Below are 19,509 nucleotides of genomic sequence, written 5' to 3'. Positions count from 1 at the left end.
AATTCAACTTGAAGCACTGTTCAAAAAGTGAAAGGATTTTCCAAGTGCAGTACTGCTCCTTTCTGCCCCAAAATAAAGCTATGAAAGTCCTTACCAAATTTTCTATAGTCTTTCTGCAATAGTAAAGAATACCTACTATCCTAAGCTTCAGAGACAGCGCCCTACCTACCTCTGAAGTTATGACAGAAATTGGATTGGTCTATGTATATAGTCTTGTCCTCTTTTTTTAAACTCCATCTATGAAGACCGAAGAGAGAGGTACACCCACACGGAGAGTTGTATTTTTGGTTTCCCCAAATGGTCACCATAATATAATTTTTAATCAAAGACACAGGCAACTTACCATAATTAATTGGCTTGTCTGTGCAAAATGGGTTAGTAATGAGCCTCCATTTCTATCTATCTTCTGTTAATGAGGTACATAGAGGCCCCAAAATTACAAATGAATATCCTAGGGATACTTGTAGAATGGTTGTTAAAAAATTTAAAACACATTCTCTCACAAATTCACTATTATAAATAGCAGTTAGGTCTGTAATTGGGTCCTACAAGCAGTATTAATATGGCAACTTGGTATTAAGGAAAAATCTGTTTAGAGGAGACTTCTTCCCTGTTTCTCCCTTTGATAAAAGTAATGAAGGTGGTTTGGAGTCTTAGAGATTACTTGTAAGGAGAAGAAAACTCCAAGCAGCATTAGCAGAATATAGGAACTTAGAGTTTATGTAGCTGTACTAGACAGGAAAATGAAATCCTATTAAGGGTGGTCATTCACATGAGATAATCTTAAATGGAAACTTTAAGGGGAGGGCTTACCAAAGCAGTTCCATATCCTAGCCTACCATCCTAAAGTATAGTTTGTCTGAAAAATAGAATATAAGAATTTAAATGACTAAACCATTAATGTTTGAACAAATGTTTGTCAAGCAGGGCAGAATCACATAAGAGAGCCAGGTGTCTCTTCAGGTTTTAACTTAACTACCCTACATGTATTAAGTTATTTATTTACTCTAGGTCAGCGGTCCCCAACCTTTTTGGCACCAGGGATCAGTTTTGTGGAAGACAATTTTTCACAGACCCGGGCTGGGTGGGGGGCATGATTCAGGCAGTAATGCAAGCGATGGGGAGAAATGGGGAGCGGCAGGTGAAGCTTTGCTCAGTTGCCCACCGCTCACCTCCTGCTGTGTGTGAGGCCTGGGTGTCGGGGACCCCTGCTCTAGGTAACTCCACACCACTCCTGTCGTCAATATTAGTCAATATTCACTGTCCTATGTCATATTAAAAATGGAAAATACCAAGATAATTTCTGTATGGTTAAAAACAATGACATGTTTCTTTAAATTACAAGTTTTCCTTGACTTTAAGCTAAGAAGTTTCAACAAAACTACATTTTTGGTACTGATTCAGTACTTTCTTACCCGTTCAATTCTTTCTCTGGTTCTTTCAGTTCCTACAGGAACTTCATGAATGTGATACTGGAAGCAAAGGTAACTCATGACAGGATCAGGTGCATCAAATAACTCTCGCAAATAAGAGAAAAATCCATATTGTCTGAAAGGAAAAGCAACTATTAGGTTTTTCTTCTTAAAATATCATTTAAAAAAATCCTAGTTGACATGTGGTGACTAAACAATAAATAAAAAATAAATTAACAATGGTACAGAAAGTATTTTCTTTGTATAGTTTAGTCACTTAATATTAAGTGATTAATATTCAGATTTATTTCCTTGTCAGAAAAGTTTAATATTTATAATTACAAACTATTAACCTCTTCTTTTGTTGTTTCTACCATTGCTTTTATACAGAATTAAGACTTTATTTACTTATAGCTGTTTTATAATTGCAGTTTTTCCATTTGATCCTTCTGGAAATTATTTTTATATTATGAAGTGATGATTTACCCTTTTATTTTCCCAATAACTAACCAACTATTTTAGTAGCTTTTACTAAGTAGTCCAATATTATTCCACTGATTTAAAAAATCACCATCATATACTAACTGATACCATGGTCTGTTCCTGGGCCTAGATTTTTTCTTATTTTAGACTTAAGTAGAGATCCTAAAAGGGAATAATACAGCCTATAAGAAACATATTTATGTGACAAAGAAATAATTAAAATATATTTGAGAGAAATGATTATTCAATATTCAAAGTAACAGCTTAGTTCTAATAATATTTTCAAGACTTACTTGAGTTCATTCAATGGTCTTGAAGGTGCTTTGTCTGCATATGAACTCTTAGGAGCAATAACAGCATTCACTCTTAATTTTTTATGGTCACGAACCTTAATATAAGGAAAAGAAAATATTACTTTAATTACCATATATTCAATCAAAATGATTTTTAAAGTTATGGTATTCTTACTGGCATTCATGGGATGATCAGAAATTTGAACACTGACTAGCTATTTAATGGTACTTATCAGAATATTTTTTAGTGTGATGATATTGTAGCTATGTGTTTTCACAAAGAGTACACTTCTTTTTTTATTTCCACTGATAAATTCTATCAAACAGATAAGGAAGCAGTAATACCAAAAACCTTTTCAGAACAAGAAGGAAGGGACAAGTCATTTTATGATTCCAGTATAATCCTGACAAAAGTATTACAATATCCCTCATGAACACATACACAAAAATCCTTAACAAAATATTAGTAAACAGAATCCAGCAATATACACAACCAAGTAGAATCTATCCCAGGAATGTGAGATTGGTTGATTTTGAATGCTACATCAATCCAAGTTATTGTATCATCAGAATAAAGTACAAAAGCCATATGATTTTCAGCAAACTAGAATAGAAAGAAATTTCTTCCACCTGGTAAAGGGCATCTATGATAAGTATACAGCAGACATAATACTTAATTGTGGAATATTGAGTACTTTCCCCCTAAGCCTGGGAACAAGCAGGGGTATCAAATCACACCACTTCTTTTCAACATTGTCCTAGAGGTACTAGACAATGTAGTGGAGCACAATAAAGAGGTAAAAGATTAAAAAGGAACAAGTAAAAAGATCTATTTGCAAGGGTATGATTTTCTAAACAGAAAGTCCTGTGGAATCTATAAAGCAACTACTAGAATTCAGGAAGTGAATTCAATAGTGTCACAAGATACATATCAAATGAAAAAAAAATCAAATTATATCTATGTATTAGCAGTTAACAACTGAAAAATGAATTTGAGAGGGCCTCCCTGGTGGCGCAGTGGTTGAGAGTCCGCCTGCCGATGCAGGGGACACGGGTTCGTGCCCCGGTCCGGGAAGATCCCACATGCCGCGGAGCGGCTGGGCCCGTGAGCCATGGCCACTGAGCCTGCGCGTCTGGAGCCTGTGCTCCGCAACGGGAGAGGCCACAACAGTGAGAGGCCTGCGTACCACAAAAAAAAAAAAAAAAGAATTTGAGAAATCCATTTCTAAGAGTGTCAAAAATCCATAAAATACTTAGGAACACATTTAATAAAAGATGTGCAAGACATAAACACAAAAAAATAAAACACTGCTGAGAGACAAGATGGGATAGTGGAATGGAGGAATTTCATGGTGGCACAGATGAGCAATGTTGAAACTACTTTCACAGCCTAGAATGCTGTGACTACTTTCACAGCATTCTACACTTGAACAAATTAGTAAATAAATTGATGATAAGGGGGAGAAAGAGGTGTTTTTCGCTGCTACAGTAGGAAATTACAGATATGCAAAGGAGAAAGAGTAGAAGGTACCCTGTTGTGTTCGACTGTAATTGGAAGCATCAGTGTGAATTCATGGTGCCCTTACGCACTCTTGTTCTCCAGATAAATAAAGAAATAAGGGTTTGCATGCAAGGGCTAAGAAGCAATGAGACACTAGCAGCAATGCACACATCTAGCACACAGATCTTGGTTTCTAAAAACTAGGGTTCTTTGGGGAAAAGGCTGATTGTAAGGCCCAGACACAGCAAGGTAAAGGTATAAGTGAACACCTTGCTCTCTCCAAAAGTAAGTAGTGCTCAAAATATGTTGGTAAGGGCTTCCCTGGTGGCGCAGTGGTTGAGAGTCCGCCTGCCGATGCAGGGGACACAGGTTCGTGCCCCGGTCTGGGAAGATCCCACATGCCGCGGAGCGGCTAGGCGCATGAGCCATGGCCGCTGAACCTGCATGTCCGGAGCCTGTACTCTGCAACGGGAGAGGCCACAACAGTGAGAGGCCCGCGTACAGCAAAAAAAAAAAAAAAAAAAAGAAATGTTGGTAAAATAACATACAGCAGTCAAGCTGAAGGTCTCACTGGCCAAATGTGGGACAATGTGAACATTAAAATAAATAATGATAGTAATGGATTAAAATCCATAAAACATAAAATTCTATGAATTTTATATGATATAATAAATGAGTAAATAAATGGAGAAGAAAGAGCTCTTCCTTATAGAATACCAACTAATAAATATAGAAAGAATGATGAGAATCATTAATGGTTCTTAAACCTACTAGGCAGTTACATGAGCAACAGGATATTTTTAAAGGCTCAAAGTATTTCCTCACACATAATTACAAACAGAAAAATAGTTTTACTGTAATGCTTGTTTTGAGGACAAATTTATTCCAAGCAATTTATATATTAGGGGACAACTTAAACATTATGTGACTCTCACATTTGCTTAGGTACAATTACATCCATAACAAATATAAGGTTTTCTCTAGGTGAATGCAAAAAATTGCACCCAACTGAATGGAGCTGTGTAGGAATAGGCATAATTTGTGCACAAATACACAGACACACACACACCCCTCTCAAACATCTACCAGCTGCCTGAGTTCACTACATATTATGAGCCACCCCTCAACCACATCTGGTGTTACAACTTTCCATCCAATTTCAGGTAAGTGCTTTATAATTGTTTTACCTACTACACAATTCACATACGGAACCCTTCCAATGGCTACTTCCACAAGCCAACTTTAGGTCTTTCAATAAGGCACAGGGTTGTAACATACAGTACAGGGAATATAGTCAATATTTCATACTAATTTTGTATAGTGTGTAATCCATAAAACATCGAATTACTATGCTGTACACCTGAAACTTGTAAGTCAGCCATACTTCAATAAGCAAATAAAAATGAAAAAGCACATTTATTGTATCTGCATATTTCTTAATAATTTAACATATGTAAAACTGTGCTTCCCCTCCCCCACCATAGCCCCTGTGGGTTTTTATTATACAATTTTGCATAGTACAGTAATTTTTAGGAATTATATACTGGTTATAGCAAAACCACCTGTACTTTGCTATGGAGAAATAATAAAGCAGGAGACGATAAGATGGAATAGAAGGATGTGAGCTCACCCCCTCTTATGGGAACACCAAAATCACAACTAACTGCTGAACTACCTCTGACAAAAAAATGCTGGAACCTACCAGAAAAGATACCCTGTATGCAAAGACAAAGAAGAAGCCACAATGAGATGGTAGGAACAGTGCAATGGCGATAAAATCAAATCCCCTACATGCTGGGTGGGTGACCCACAAACTGGAAACTATACTACAGAAGTTCTCCCACAGGAGTGAAAGTTCTGAGCCCCACGTCAGGCTCCCCAGCCTGGGGGTCTGGCAACAGGAGGAGGAGCCCCCAGAGAATGTGGCTTTGAAGGCCAGCGAGGTTTGACTGCAGGAATTCCACAGCACTGGGGGAAACAAACTCCATTCTTGGAGGGCACGCACAGGGCCTTGCATGCACTAGGACCCAGGTAAAAAAGCAGTGACCTCATAAGAAACTTACCTGCTAGTATTGGAGGGTCTCCTGCGGAGGTGGGTGGGGGAGTGTCTGTGGCTCACTGTGCGGACGAGGACACTGGTGACGGTAGTTCTGGGGAGTACTCACTGGCATGAGCCCTCTTGGAGGCTGTGATTTTCTCACCATGACCTGGCTCCACCCAACAGCCTGTAGGCTCCAGTGCTGGGATGCCTCAGGCCAGACAAACAACAGGGTGCGAACACAGCCCCACCAATCAGCAGACCAGCTGCTTAAAGCCTTCCTGAGTAAACAGCTGCCCGATAAACACACCCCTTGACACAGCCCTGCCCACCAGAGGGGCAAGCCCAGCTCTACCCACCAATGGGCAGGTACCAGTCCCTCCTACCAGGAAGCCTGCACAAGCCTCATAGACAGCCTCATCCACCAGGGGGCAGACAGCAGAAGCAAGAAGAACTATAAGCCTGCAGCCTGCAGAATGGAAACTAATCACAGAAAGTTAGGCAAAATGAGACAGCAGAGGAGTATGTTCCAGATGAAGGAACAAGATAAAACCCCAGAAGAACAACTAAGTAAAGTGGAGATAGGCAATCTACCTGAAAAAGAATTCAGAATAACGACAATAAAGACGACCCAAGATCTTGGAAAAAGAATGGAGGCACAGATCAAGAAGACACAAGAAATGTTTAACAGAGACCTAGAAGAACTAAACAACAAACAGAGATGAACAATACAATAACTGAAATGAAAAATACACTAGAAGGAATCAATAGCAGAATAACTGCAGCAGAACTGATAAGTGACCTGGAAGACAGAATGGTGGAAATCACTGCTGTGGAACAGAATAAAGAAAAATGAATGAAAAGAAATGAGGACAGTCTACGAGACCTCTGGGGCAACATTTAACACACCAACAGTCACATTATAGGGGTCCCAGAAGGAGAAGAGAGATGGAAAGGACCTGAGGAAATATTAGAAGAGATAATGGCTGAAAACTTCCCTAATATATGAAAGGAAACAGTCACCCAAGTCCAGGAAGCACAGAGGAAGCACAGAGTCCCAGGCAGGATAAACCCAAGGAGGAACATGCCAAGATACATGGTATCAAAATGACAAAAATTAAAGACAAAGAACAAATATTAAAAGCCATAAGGGAAAAGTAACAAATAATGTACAAGGGAACTCCCATAAGGTTATCAGCTAACTTCTCAGCAGAAACTCTGCAGGCCAGAAGTCATGATATATTTAAAGTGATGAAAAGGAAGAACCTACAACCAAGGGTACTCTACCCAGCAAGGCTCTCATTCAGATTCGAAGGAGAAATCAAAAGCTTTCCAGACAAGAAAAAGCTAAGAGAATTCAGCACCATCAGACCAGCTTTGCAACAAATGCTAAAGGAACTTCTCTAGGTGGAAAAGAAAAGGCCACAACTAGAAACAAGAAAATTATGAATGGAAAAGCTCACTGGTTAAAGGCAAACACACAGTAAAGGTAGGAAATCATCTGCATACAAATATGATATCAAAACCAGCAATTATGAGGAGAGCACAAAGGCAGGATATTAGAAATGCATTTTAAATTAAAAGATCAGTAACTGAAAACGATCTTGTTTATATATAGAATGCTATACCAAAACCTCATGGTAGGGGGACGAGGGGAAGATGGCGGAAGAGTAAGACGTGGAGATCACCTTCCTCCTCACAGATACACTAGAAATACATCTACACGTGGAACAACTCCTACAGAACACCTACTGAACGCTGGCAGAAGACCTCAGACCTCCCAAAAGGCAGGAAACTCCCCACGTACCTGGGTAGGGCAAAAGAAAAAAGAATAAACAGAGACAAAAGAATAGGGAGGGGACCTGCACCAGTGGGAGGGAGCTGTGAAGGAGGAAAGGTTTCCACACACTAGAAGCCCCTTCATGGGCAGAGACTACGGGTGGCGGAGGGGGGGAGCTTCGGAGCCGCGGAGGAGAGCACAGCAACAGGGGTGCAGAGGGCAAAGCGGAGAGACTCCCGCACAGAGGATCGGTGCCGACCAGCACTCACCAGCCTGAGAGGCTTGTCTGCTCGCGCGCCGGGGCGGGTGGGGCTGGGAGCTGAGGCTCGGGCTTCGGTCGGATCCCAGGGAGAGGACTGGGGTTGGCTGCGTGAACACAGCCTGAAGGGGCTAGTGCACCATGGATAGCCAGGAGGGAGTCTGGGAAAAAGTCTGGACCTGCCAAAGAGGCAAGAGACTTTTTCTTCCCTCTTTGTTTCCTGGTGCGCGAGGAGAGAGGATTCAGAGCGCTACTTAAAGGAGCTCCAAAGACGGGCGCGAGCCACGGCTAAAAGCGCAGACACCAGATACGGGCATAAGACGCTAAGGCTGCTGCTGCTGCCACCAAGAAGCCTGTGTGTGAGCACAGGTCACTATCCACACCCCCCTTCTGGGGAGCCTGTGCAGCCTGCCACTGCCTGGGTCCCGGGATCCAGGGACAACTTCCCCGGGAGAGCGTACGGCATGCCTCAGGCTGGTGCAACGTCACGATTGCCTCTGCCACCGCAGCCTTGCCCCGCACTCCGTACCCCTCCCTCCCCCCGGCCTGAGTGAGTCAGAAGCCCCGAATCAGCGGCTCCTTTAACCCCGTCCTGTCTGAGCGAAGAAGAGATGCCCTCCGGTGACCTACACATAGAGGTGGGGGCCAAATCCAAAGCTGAGCCCCGGGAGCTGGAAGAACAAAGAAGAGAAAGGGAAATCTCTCCCAGCAGCCTCAGAAGCAGTGGATTAAAGCTCCACAATCAACTTGATGTACCCTGCATCTGTGGAATACATGAATAGGAAACGAATCATCCGAAATTGAGGAGGTGGACTTTGAGAGCAAGATTTATGATTCTTTCCCCTTTTCCTCTTTTTGTGAGTGTGTATGTGTATGCTTCTGTGTGAGATTTTGTCTGTATAGCTTTGCTTCCACCATTTGTCCTAGGGTTCTATCTGTCCGTTTTTGTTTTTTAATTTTTTTCTTAATAATTATTTTTTATTTTAATAACTTTATTTTATTTTATCTTACTTTATTTTACTTTTCCTTCCTCCCTCCCTCCCTCACTTCCTTCTTTCCGTCCTTTAGACAACAAATCATCCCAAATTGAGGAGGTGGACTTTGAGAGCAAGATGTATTATTATTTCCCCTTTTCCTCTTTTTGTGAGTGTGTATGTGTATGCTTCCGTGTGAGATTTTGTCTGTATAGCTTTGCTTCCACCATTTGTCCTAGGGTTATATCCGTCTTTTTTTTTTTCTTTCTTAATAATTATTTTTTATTTTAATAACTTTATTTTATTTTCTCTTACTTTTATTTTACTTTATCTGCTTCCTTTCTATTTTTCCCTCCTTCCTTTCTCCCTCCCTCCCTCTCTCCCTCCCTCCTTTCTTCCTTTCTTTCTTTCTTTTTCTTTCTTTCTTTCTACTTCTACTAATTCTTTCTACTTTTTCTCTCTTTTATTCTGAGCCATGTGGATGAAAGGCTCTTGGTGCGGCAGCCAGGAGTCAGTGCTGTGCCTCTGAGGTGGGAGAGCCAACTTCAGGACACTGGTCCACAAAAGACCTCCCAGCTCCACATAATATATAACGGCAAAAATCTCACAGAGATCTCCATCTCAACACCAGCACCCAGCTTCACTCAACGACCAGCAAGCTACAGTGCTGGACACCCTATGCCAAACAACTAGCAAGGCAGGAACACACCTCCACCCATTAGCAGAGAGGCTGCCTAAAATCATAATAAGTCCACAGACACCCCAAAACACACCACCAGACGTGGACCTGCCCACCAGAAAGCCAAGATCCAGCCTCATCCACCAGAACACAGGCACTAGTCCCCTCCACCAGGAAGCCTACACAACACACTGAACCAACTTTAGCCACTGGGGACAGACACCAAAAACAACGGGAATTACGAACCTGCAGCCTACAAAAAGGAGACCCCAAACACAGTAAGATAAGCAAAATGAGAAGACAGAAAAACACACAGCAGATGAAGGAGCAAGATAAAAACCCACCAGACCCAACAAATGAAGAGGAAATAGGCAGTCTACCTGAAAAAGAATTCAGAATAATGATAGTAAAGATGATCCAAAATCTTGGAAATAGAAGAGAAAACGCAAGAAACATTTAACAAGGACCTAGAAGAACTAAAGATGAAACAAGCAATGATGAACAACACAATATAAGAAATTAAAAATACTCTAGATGGGATCGATAGCAGAATAACTGAGTCAGAAGAACGGATAAGTGACCTGGAAGATAAAATAGTGGAAATAACTACTGCAGAGCAGAAGAAAGAAAAAAGAATGAAAAGAACTGAGGACAGTCTCAGGGACCTCTGGGACAACATTAAACGCACCAACATTCGAATTATAGGGGTCCCAGAAGAAGAAGAGAAAAAGAAAGGGACTGAGAAAATATCTGAAGAGATTATAGTTGAAAACTTCCCTAATATGGGAAAGGAAATAGTTAATCAAGTCAGGGAAGCACAGAGAATCCCATACAGGATAAATCCAAGGAGAAATACGCCAAGACACATATTAATCAAACTGTCAAAAATTAAATACAAAGAAAACATATTAAAAGCAGCAAGGGAAAAACAACAAATAACACACAAGGGAATCCCCATAAGGTTAACAGCTGATCTTTCAGCAGAAATTCTGCAAGCCAGAAGGGACTGGCAGGACATATTTAAAGTGATGAAGGAGAAAAACCTGCAACCAAGATTACTCTACCCAGCAAGGATCTCATTCAGATTTTTTTTTTTTTTTTGGCGGTACGCGGGCCTCTCACTGTTCTGGCCTCTCCCGTTGCAGAGCACAGGCTCTGGACGCGCAGGACCAGTGGCCATGGCTCATGGGCCCAGCTGCTCCGCTGCATGTCGGATCTTCCCGGACTGAGGCATGAACCCATGTCCCCTGCATTGGCAGGCAGACTCTCAACCACTGCGCCACCAAGGAGGCCCTCATTCAGATTTGATGGAGAAATTAAAACCTTTACAGGCAAGCAAAAGCTGAGAGAGTTCAGCACCACCAAACCAGCTTTACAACAAATGCTAAAGGAACTTCTCTAAGCAAGAAACACAAGAGAAGGAAAAGACCTACTATAACGAACCCAGAACAATTAAGAAAGTGGGAATAGGAACATACATATCGATAATTACCTTAAATGTAAATGGACTAAATGCTCCCACCAAAAGACACAGATTGGCTGAATGGATACAAAAACAAGACCCATATATATGCTGTCTACAAGAGACCCACTTCAGACCTAGAGACACATACACACTGAAAGTAAGGGGATGTAAAAAGATATTCCATGCAAATGGAAAGCAAAAGAAAGCTGGAGTAGCAATTCTCACATCAGACAAAATAGACTTTAAAATAAAGACTATTAGAAGAGACAAAGAAGGACACTACATAATGATCAAGGGATCGATCCAAGAAGATATAACAATTGTAAATATTTATGCACCCAACATAGCAGCACCTCAATACATAAGGCAAACACTAACAGCCATAAAAGGAGAAATCGACAGTAACACACTCATAGTAGGGGACTTTAACACCCCACCTTCACCAATGGACAGATCATCCAAAATGAAAATAAATAAGGAAACACAAGCTTTAAATGATACATTAAACAAGATGGACTTAATTGATACTTATAGGACACTCCATCTAAAAACAACAGAATACACATTTTTCTCAAGTGCTCATGGAACACTCTCCAGGATAGATTATATCTTGGGTCACAAATCAAGCCTTGGTAAATTTAAGAAAATTGAAATTGTATCAAGTATCTTTTCCGACCACAATGCTATGAGACTAGATATCAATTACAAGAAAATATCTGTAAAAAATACAAACACATGGAGGCTAAACAATACACTACTTAATAATGAAGTGATCACTGAAGAAATCAAAGAGGAAATCAAAAAATACCTAGAAACAAATGACAATGGAGACACGACGACCCAAAACCTATGGGATGCAGCAAAAGCAGTTCTAAGAGGGAAGTTTATAGCAATACAATCCCACCTTAAGAAACAGGAAACATCTCGAATAAACAACCTAACCTTGCACCTAAAGCAATTAGAGAAAGAAGAACAAAAACATCCCAAAGTTAGCAGAAGGAAAGAAATCATAAAAATCAGATCAGAAATAAATGAAAAAGAAATGAAGGAAACGATAGCAAAGATCAATAAAACTAAAAGATGGTTCTTTGAGAAGATAAACAAAATTGATAAACCATTAGCCAGACTCATCAAGAAAAAAAGGGAGAAGACTCAAATCAATAGTGTTAGAAATGAAAACGGAGACTGACACTGCAGAAATACAAAAGATCATGAGAGATTACTACAAGCAACTCTATGCCAATAAAATGGACAATCTGTAAGAAATGGACAAATTCTTAGAAATGCACAACCTGCCAAGACTGAATCAGGAAGAAATAGAAAATATGAACAGACCAATCACAAGCACTGAAATTGAAAATGTGATTAAAAATCTTCCAACAAACAAAAGCCCAGGACCAGATGGCGTCACAGGCGAATTCTATCAAACATTTAGAGAGGAGCTAACACCTATCCTTCTCAAACTCTTCCAAAATATAGCAGAGGGAGGAACACTCCCAAACTCATTCTACGAGGCCACCATCACCTTGATACCAAAACCAGACAAGGATGTGACAAAGAAAGAAAACTACAGGCCAATATCACTGATGAACATAGATGCAAAAATCCTCAACAAAATACTAGCAAACAGAATCCAACAGCACATTAACAGGATCATACACCATGATCAAGTGGGGTTTATTCCAGGAATGCAAGGATTCTTCACTATACGCACATCAATCAACGTGATACACCATATTAGAAATTGAAGGAGAAAAACCATATGATCATTTCAATAGATGCAGAGAAAGCTTTCGACAAAATTCAACACCCATTTATGATAAAAACCCTGCAGAAAGTAGGCATAGAGGGAACTTTCCTCAACATAATAAAGGCCATATATGACAAACCCACAGCCAACATCGTTCTCAATGGTGAAAAAGTGAAACCATTTCCATCAAGATCAGGAAGAAGACAAGGTTGCCCACTCTCACCACTATTATTCAACACATTTTTGGAATTTTAACCTACAGCAACCAGAGAAGAAAAAGAAATAAAAGGAATCCAAATCAGAAAAGAAGAAGTAAAGCTGTCACTGTTTGCAGATGACATGATACTATACGTAGAGAATCCTAAAGATGCTACCAGAAAACTACTAGAGGTAATCAATGAATTTGGTAAAGTAGCAGGATACAAAATTAATGCACAGAAATCTCTGGCATTCCTATACACTAATGATGAAAAATCTGAAAGTGAAATCAAGAAAACACTCCCATTTACCATTGCAACAAAAAGAATAAAATATCTAGGAATAAACCTACCTAAGGAGACAAAAGACCTGTATGCAGAAAATTATAAGATGCTGATGAAAGAAATTAAAGATGATACAAATAGATGGAGAGATATACCATGTTCTTGGATTGGAAGAATCAACATTGTGAAAATGGCTCTACTACCCAAAGCAATCTACAGATTCAATGCAATCCCTATCAAACTACCACTGGCATTTTCACAGAACTAAAACAAAAACTTTCACAATTTGTATGGAAACACAAAAGACCCCACATAGCCAAAGCAATCTTGAGAATGAAAAACGAAGCTGGAGGAATCAGGCTCCCTGACTTCAGAGTATACTACAAAGCTACAGTAATCAAGACAGTATGGTACTGGCACAAAAACAGAAAGATAGATCAATGGAACAGGATAGAAAGCCCAGAGATAAACCCACGCACATATGGTCACCTTATCTTTGATAAAGGAGGCAGGAATGTACAGTGGAGAAAGGACAGCCTCTTCAATAAGTGGTGCTGGAAAAACTGGACAGGTACATGTAAAAGTATGAGATTAGATCACTCCCTAACACCATACACAAAAATAAGCTCAAAATGGATTAAAGACCTAAATGTAAGGCCAGACACTATCAAACTCTTAGAGGAAAACATAGGCAGAATACTCTATGACATAAATCACAGCAAGATCCTTTTTGACCCACCTCCTAGAGAAATGGAAATAAAAACAAAAATAAACAAATGGGACCTAATGAAACTTCAAAGCTTTTGCACAGCAAAGGAAACCATAAACAAGACCAAAAGACAACCCTCAGAATGGGAGAAAATATTTGCAAATGAAGCAAGTGACAAAGGATTAATCTCCAGAATTTATAAGCAGCTCATGCAGCTCAATAACAAAAAACCAAACAACCCAATCCAAAAATGGGCAGAAGACCTAAATAGACATTTCTCCAAAGAAGATATACAGATGGCCAACAAACACATGAAAGAATGCTCAACATCATTAATCATTAGAGAAATGCAAATCAAAACTACAATGAGATATCATCTCACACCAGTGAGAATGGCCATCATCAAAAAATCTAGAAACAATAAATGCTGGAGAGGGTGTGGAGAAAAGGGAACCCTCTTGCACTGCTGGTGGGAATGTGAATTGGTACAGCCACTATGGAGAACAGTATGGAGGTTCCTTAAAAAACTACAAATAGTACTACCATATGACCCAGCAATCCCACTACTGGGCATATACCCTGAGAAAACCATAATTCAGAGAGTCATGTACCAAAATGTTCACTGCAGCTCTATTTACAATAGCCTGGAGGTGGAAACAACCTAAGTGTCCATCATCGGATGAATGGATAAAGAAGATGTGGCACATATATACAATGAAATATTACTCAGCCATAAAAAGAAATGAAATTGAGCTATTTGTAATGAGGTGGATAGACCCAGAGTCTGTCATACAGAGTGAAGTAAGTCAGAAAGAGAAAGACAAATACTGGATGCTAACACATATATATGGAATTTAAGAAAAAAAATGTCATGAAGAACCTAGGGGTAAGACAGGAATAAAGACACACACCTACTTGAGAATGGACTTGAGGATATGGCGAGGGGGAAGGGTAAGCTGTGACAAAGTGAGAGAGAGGTATGGGCATATATACACTACCAAACGTAAGGTAGATAGCTAGTGGGAAGCAGCCGTGTAGCACAGGGAGATCAGCTCGGTGGTTTGTGACCACCTGGAGGGGTGGGATAGGGAGGGTGGGAGGGAGGGAGACGCAAGAGGGAAGAGATATGGGAACATATGTATATGTATAACTGATTCACTTTGTTATAAAGCAGAAACTAACACACCATTGTAAAGCAATTATACTCCAATAAAGATGTAAAAAAAAAAACCTCATGGTAACTGCACACTGAAAATCTACAATAGATACACGTGCAGAAAAGAATAAGGAATCCAAACACAACAGTACAGTTAGTCATCAAATCACAAGAGAAGAAAAGAGGAAGGGAAGAAAAAACACCTACAAAAACAAATCCAAAACAATTAACAAAATGGCAAAAAGAAGCTACAGTCATCAAAACAGTATGGTACTGGCACAAAAACAGAAATACAGATCAATGGAACAGGATAGAAAGCCCAGAAATAAACCCATGCACATATGGTCAATGAATCTACAACAAAGGAGGCAAGACTATACAATGGAGAAAAGATAGTCTCTTTAATAAATGGTGCTGGGCAAACTGGACAGCTACACATGAAAAAATGAAATTAGAACATTCTTTAACAAGATACATATAAATAAACTCAAAATGGATTAAAGACCTAAATATAAAACCAGATACTATAAAACTCTTAGAGGAAAATATAGGCAGATCACTCTTTGACATAAATCGCAGCAATATCTTTTTCAATCTGTCTCCTAGAGTAATGCAAATAAAAACAAAAATAAGCATGGGACCTAATCAAACTCAAAAGCTTTTGCACAGCAAATGAAACCATAAACAAAATGAAAAGACAACCCACAGAATAGGAGAAAATATTTGCAAACAAAGAGATTAACAAGGGATTAATTTCCAAAATTTACAAACAGCTCATGCGGCTCAATATCAAAAAAACAAACAACCCAATCAAAAAATGGGCAGAAGACCTAAATAGACATTTCTCCAAAGAAGACTTGCAGATGGCCAAGAGGCACACAAAAAGATGTTCAACACTGCTCATTATTAGAGAAATGCAAATCAAAACTACAATGAAATATCACCTCAAAAAAAAAAAAAAAAAAAAAGGACTTCCCTGGTGCCACAGTGGTTAAGAATCCACCTGCCAATGCAGGGGACCTGGGTTCAAGCCCTGGTCCAGGAAGATCCCACATGCTGCGGAGCAACTAAGCCCATGTGCCACAACTACTGAGCCTGCACGTTAGAGCCCACGAGCCAAAACTACTGAGCCCGTGTGCCATAAGTACTGAAGCCTGCGTGCCTAGAGCCCACACCCCACAACAAGAGAAGCCACTGCAATGAGAAGCCCGTGCACCACAATGAAGAGTAGACCCCCCTTGCCCCAACTAGAGAAAAGCCTGCATGCAGCAACAAAGACCCAATGCAGCCAAAAATAAACAAATAAACAAATAAATATATTTAAAAAAAAGAAACATCACCTCACACCAATCAGAATGGCCATCATCAAAAAGTCAACAAACAATAAATGCTGGAGAGGGTGTGGAAAAAAGGGAACCCTTTTGCACAGTTGGTGGGAATGTAAATTGGTACAGCCACTATGGAGAACAGTATGGAGGTTCCTTAAGAAACTAAAATTAGAGCTATCATATGATTCAGCAATCCCACTCCTGGGCATATATCCAGAGGAAACCATGGTTCGAAAGGATACATGCATCCCAATGTTCACTGCAGCACTACTTACAATAGCCAGGACACAGAAACAACCTAAATGTCCATCGACAAATGAATGGATAAAGAAGATGTGGTACATATATACAATGGAATATTACTCAGCCATTAAAAAGAATGAAATAATGCCATTTGCAGCAACATGGATGGACCTGGAGATTATCATACTAAGTGAAGTAAGTCAGACAGAGAAAGACAAATATCATATGATATGGCTTTATGTGTAATCTAAAAAAATTGATATATATGAACTTATTTACAAAACAGAAACAGACTTACAGACTTAGAGAATGAATTTATGGTTACCAGGGGAGAAGGGTTGGGGGGAGGGATAGATCAACAGTTTGGGATTGACATGTACACACTGATATATTTAAAATACACAACAAACAAGGACCTACTGTATAGCCCAGGGAACTCTACTCAATACTCTGTGATAACCTAAATGGGAAAAGAATTTGAAAAAGAATAGATACATGTATATTCATAACCGAATCACTTTGCTGTATACCTGAAACTAACACAACATTGTTAATCAACTATACTCCAATATAAATTAAAAATTAAAAAAATGAAAAAATCAATAAAGCAAATAGGGCAAAATGTAAATAATTATTGTAAATCTGGGTAAAAGGTATATAGGAGAATATGTATGACTCTTGCAACTTTTCTATAAGTTTGAAGTTATATCAAAATAAGTTATTAAAAAAAATAGAGTAGAGGTATAGATGAAACAATATTGGCCACGAGTCAATATATCAATGATACTAGTATGCAGAATTCATTTAAGTTTTAAAAATCTATTGTTTTAGTGGCTACACTAAATAAAATTGAATTATACAATGAGAAAGTAATTTCCTTTTCAATTCCCTTTCAATATTTCTAATCATACCAATGAGTAAGTTACATACGGTGTCATCATGTCTTTAACTCCTTATTACCTCCTTTTAAAAAAATCATATCATCTGCTTTCGAGAAGCAACAGTACAGATCTAGGATTTACTAATACTGCTTTTACTGTCTTTACTGTAATGTAAATTATTTGTTTTTCTAATTTGGTAATGACATTATACTTCCTTTCAGAATATTTCATTTCAGTAACAAGAAGTGAAGTGATTTAAAGAAAAAATTTAAATAATAATACAGTTAGTACCCAGATATGGCAAAAATTGTGATGGTAGTACACGGTAGTATGCAGAAATGGCAAACACCATGAAGAAGGTTTGTAAGTTACTGAAGGATGGGAAACGGTACTCTAGTAGGTATAATTACAGGAGGAGGTTATATACAATATATTTCAAAATTTAAAATATACACACAAAAAGTGATGCATGTAAGAGGAAGTTCTAGTCCTAATGAGCCCCTATGGAAAGTTGTCACAGTACAAGAAAAAAAAAAAAAAAAAGGTCAAATTAACAGGGACCTGTCATATTATTAATATATGGTTCAAATTCTTAGCACAGAGGAAGAAGCATGAGTTTTAGAGGCAAATCCAGTTACTCAGTGTAGGCTAAGCTGGCCATTTGCAAAATAGAAATCATCTAATTACACCTGACTCCAGGCCCTTCACACTGTGTCATGTCTCACAGACTTGTAATCCAAGTAACCTACTTCTTCAGTGACATCAGTTCAAGAACTGACTGTTTAGGCTTAAATAGTTCTAAATAACACAAATGCTTAACTTTTTGGAGACCATTTTATAATTCTGTAGATTCAACTTTTTTATCCAGTCATCTTTTATTCACATTCCCTGTCAACTCCAAACCAGAAGGAGGGCAATACGTAAAAGTCAAAGAAAGTAAAGATTCTTTCCAATCACTTGTGTACCAGAGAAATAGAGGACTACTTAAGCCGATTCATGGTCCTGTCCTCACTTATACTAGAAAAAGTTTAAACAAAACAAAATCCAAACCTCATCTTTCCAGGGCTTTTTAAAAAGTAGAAGGCGTATTGCAAAAGGAAAAAGAAACCTTACTGGCAAGGATAGTAACATACATGGCTAACAATATGTATTATATAGATATATAACAATATATAATAAAAACAACAGTACCCAACAAACACTGTTCTAAACTTTTTCATTTAATAAATTATTTAATCATCACAACCATCTTTTGAAGTAGGTATTATCTCCATTTTATAGTGAAGAAATTAAGACACAGAACATTTAGTCAACTTGCTGAAATCAGCAGTAAAGTCGGAATTCAAAGCCTGGTAGCCTATCTGTAGAGTCTATACTCTTAACGAAGCCATGCTGTCTTCCAGTGGCTAATATTCTTGGTCAGTGGTGTTTTTCTAGTCAGATACAGAATTCTCATTCTTTTTAAAGTTTTTTATTTATAATAAGCAACAACATTATATTCCCCTCCAAAGAAAAACTGAGTTCATTCCAATACATTTCCTAAAAGGATGTCCAAGACCAAAGTCTCATCATTATGATGTTTCTCTTAAAACAATGTGACAGAATTACTCTTCATATTAATTCCCAATGGTAATTTCAAAAAATGCTGAAGATGGAATTATGGGCTGTTGTTCCTCTTATAAAACTAATTCAATCCTCAGTGGTATAGACAAAAGAAATTAGCAAATTTGAATGATTTTACACAAGAGTTACTGCTGGTAAAATAGGTCATTATCATTTTTTGCTCTAGATTGAGGTTGAAAACTCAAGCCCTGGAAGCTAAGTGTGAAGTGAATTAAAATATTACAGTACTTGCCTCTTTGAGGAAAACCTCCATATCTTCTTGACTTTCAAACACAAAGGCTCTCAAGTCATTTGATGGAATATGATTTTCAATATATTTGGCATTTTTGTTATCTTTCATATTGATCTAAACAAAACAAAAAGAAAATAAAAGTTGATTTTCATGAAACCAAAACTGACTACTAGAACATAATTATACTTAACTTAGCTTTATTTAATTATGTTAAATAAATC

At 38.7% G+C, this 19,509-nt stretch overlaps 1 protein-coding gene across 3 annotated transcripts in view; it reads right to left on the bottom strand.

Annotated features, from left to right (window-relative positions):
* SMC5 (structural maintenance of chromosomes 5) overlaps positions 1-19,509 on the bottom strand; it is a 105,907-nt gene that overhangs the window by 28,536 nt on the left and 57,862 nt on the right. For all 3 annotated transcript variants that reach the window (XM_082633203.1, XM_082633204.1, XM_082633205.1), the window contains exons 11-13: positions 19,289-19,402; positions 2,189-2,283; positions 1,416-1,548 (exon numbers count right to left, since the gene is read on the bottom strand). In XM_082633203.1, the coding sequence (XP_082489329.1) occupies positions 1,416-1,548; positions 2,189-2,283; positions 19,289-19,402 (342 nt within the window). The remainder of the gene's footprint in view (positions 1-1,415; positions 1,549-2,188; positions 2,284-19,288; positions 19,403-19,509) is intronic.

This window comes from Mesoplodon mirus (genome assembly GCF_964341445.2).
Source record: "Mesoplodon mirus genome assembly, chromosome: 1".
NCBI classification, from domain to species: domain Eukaryota; kingdom Metazoa; phylum Chordata; class Mammalia; order Artiodactyla; family Ziphiidae; genus Mesoplodon; species Mesoplodon mirus.
This window is presented reverse-complemented; position numbering and strand designations above follow the sequence as displayed.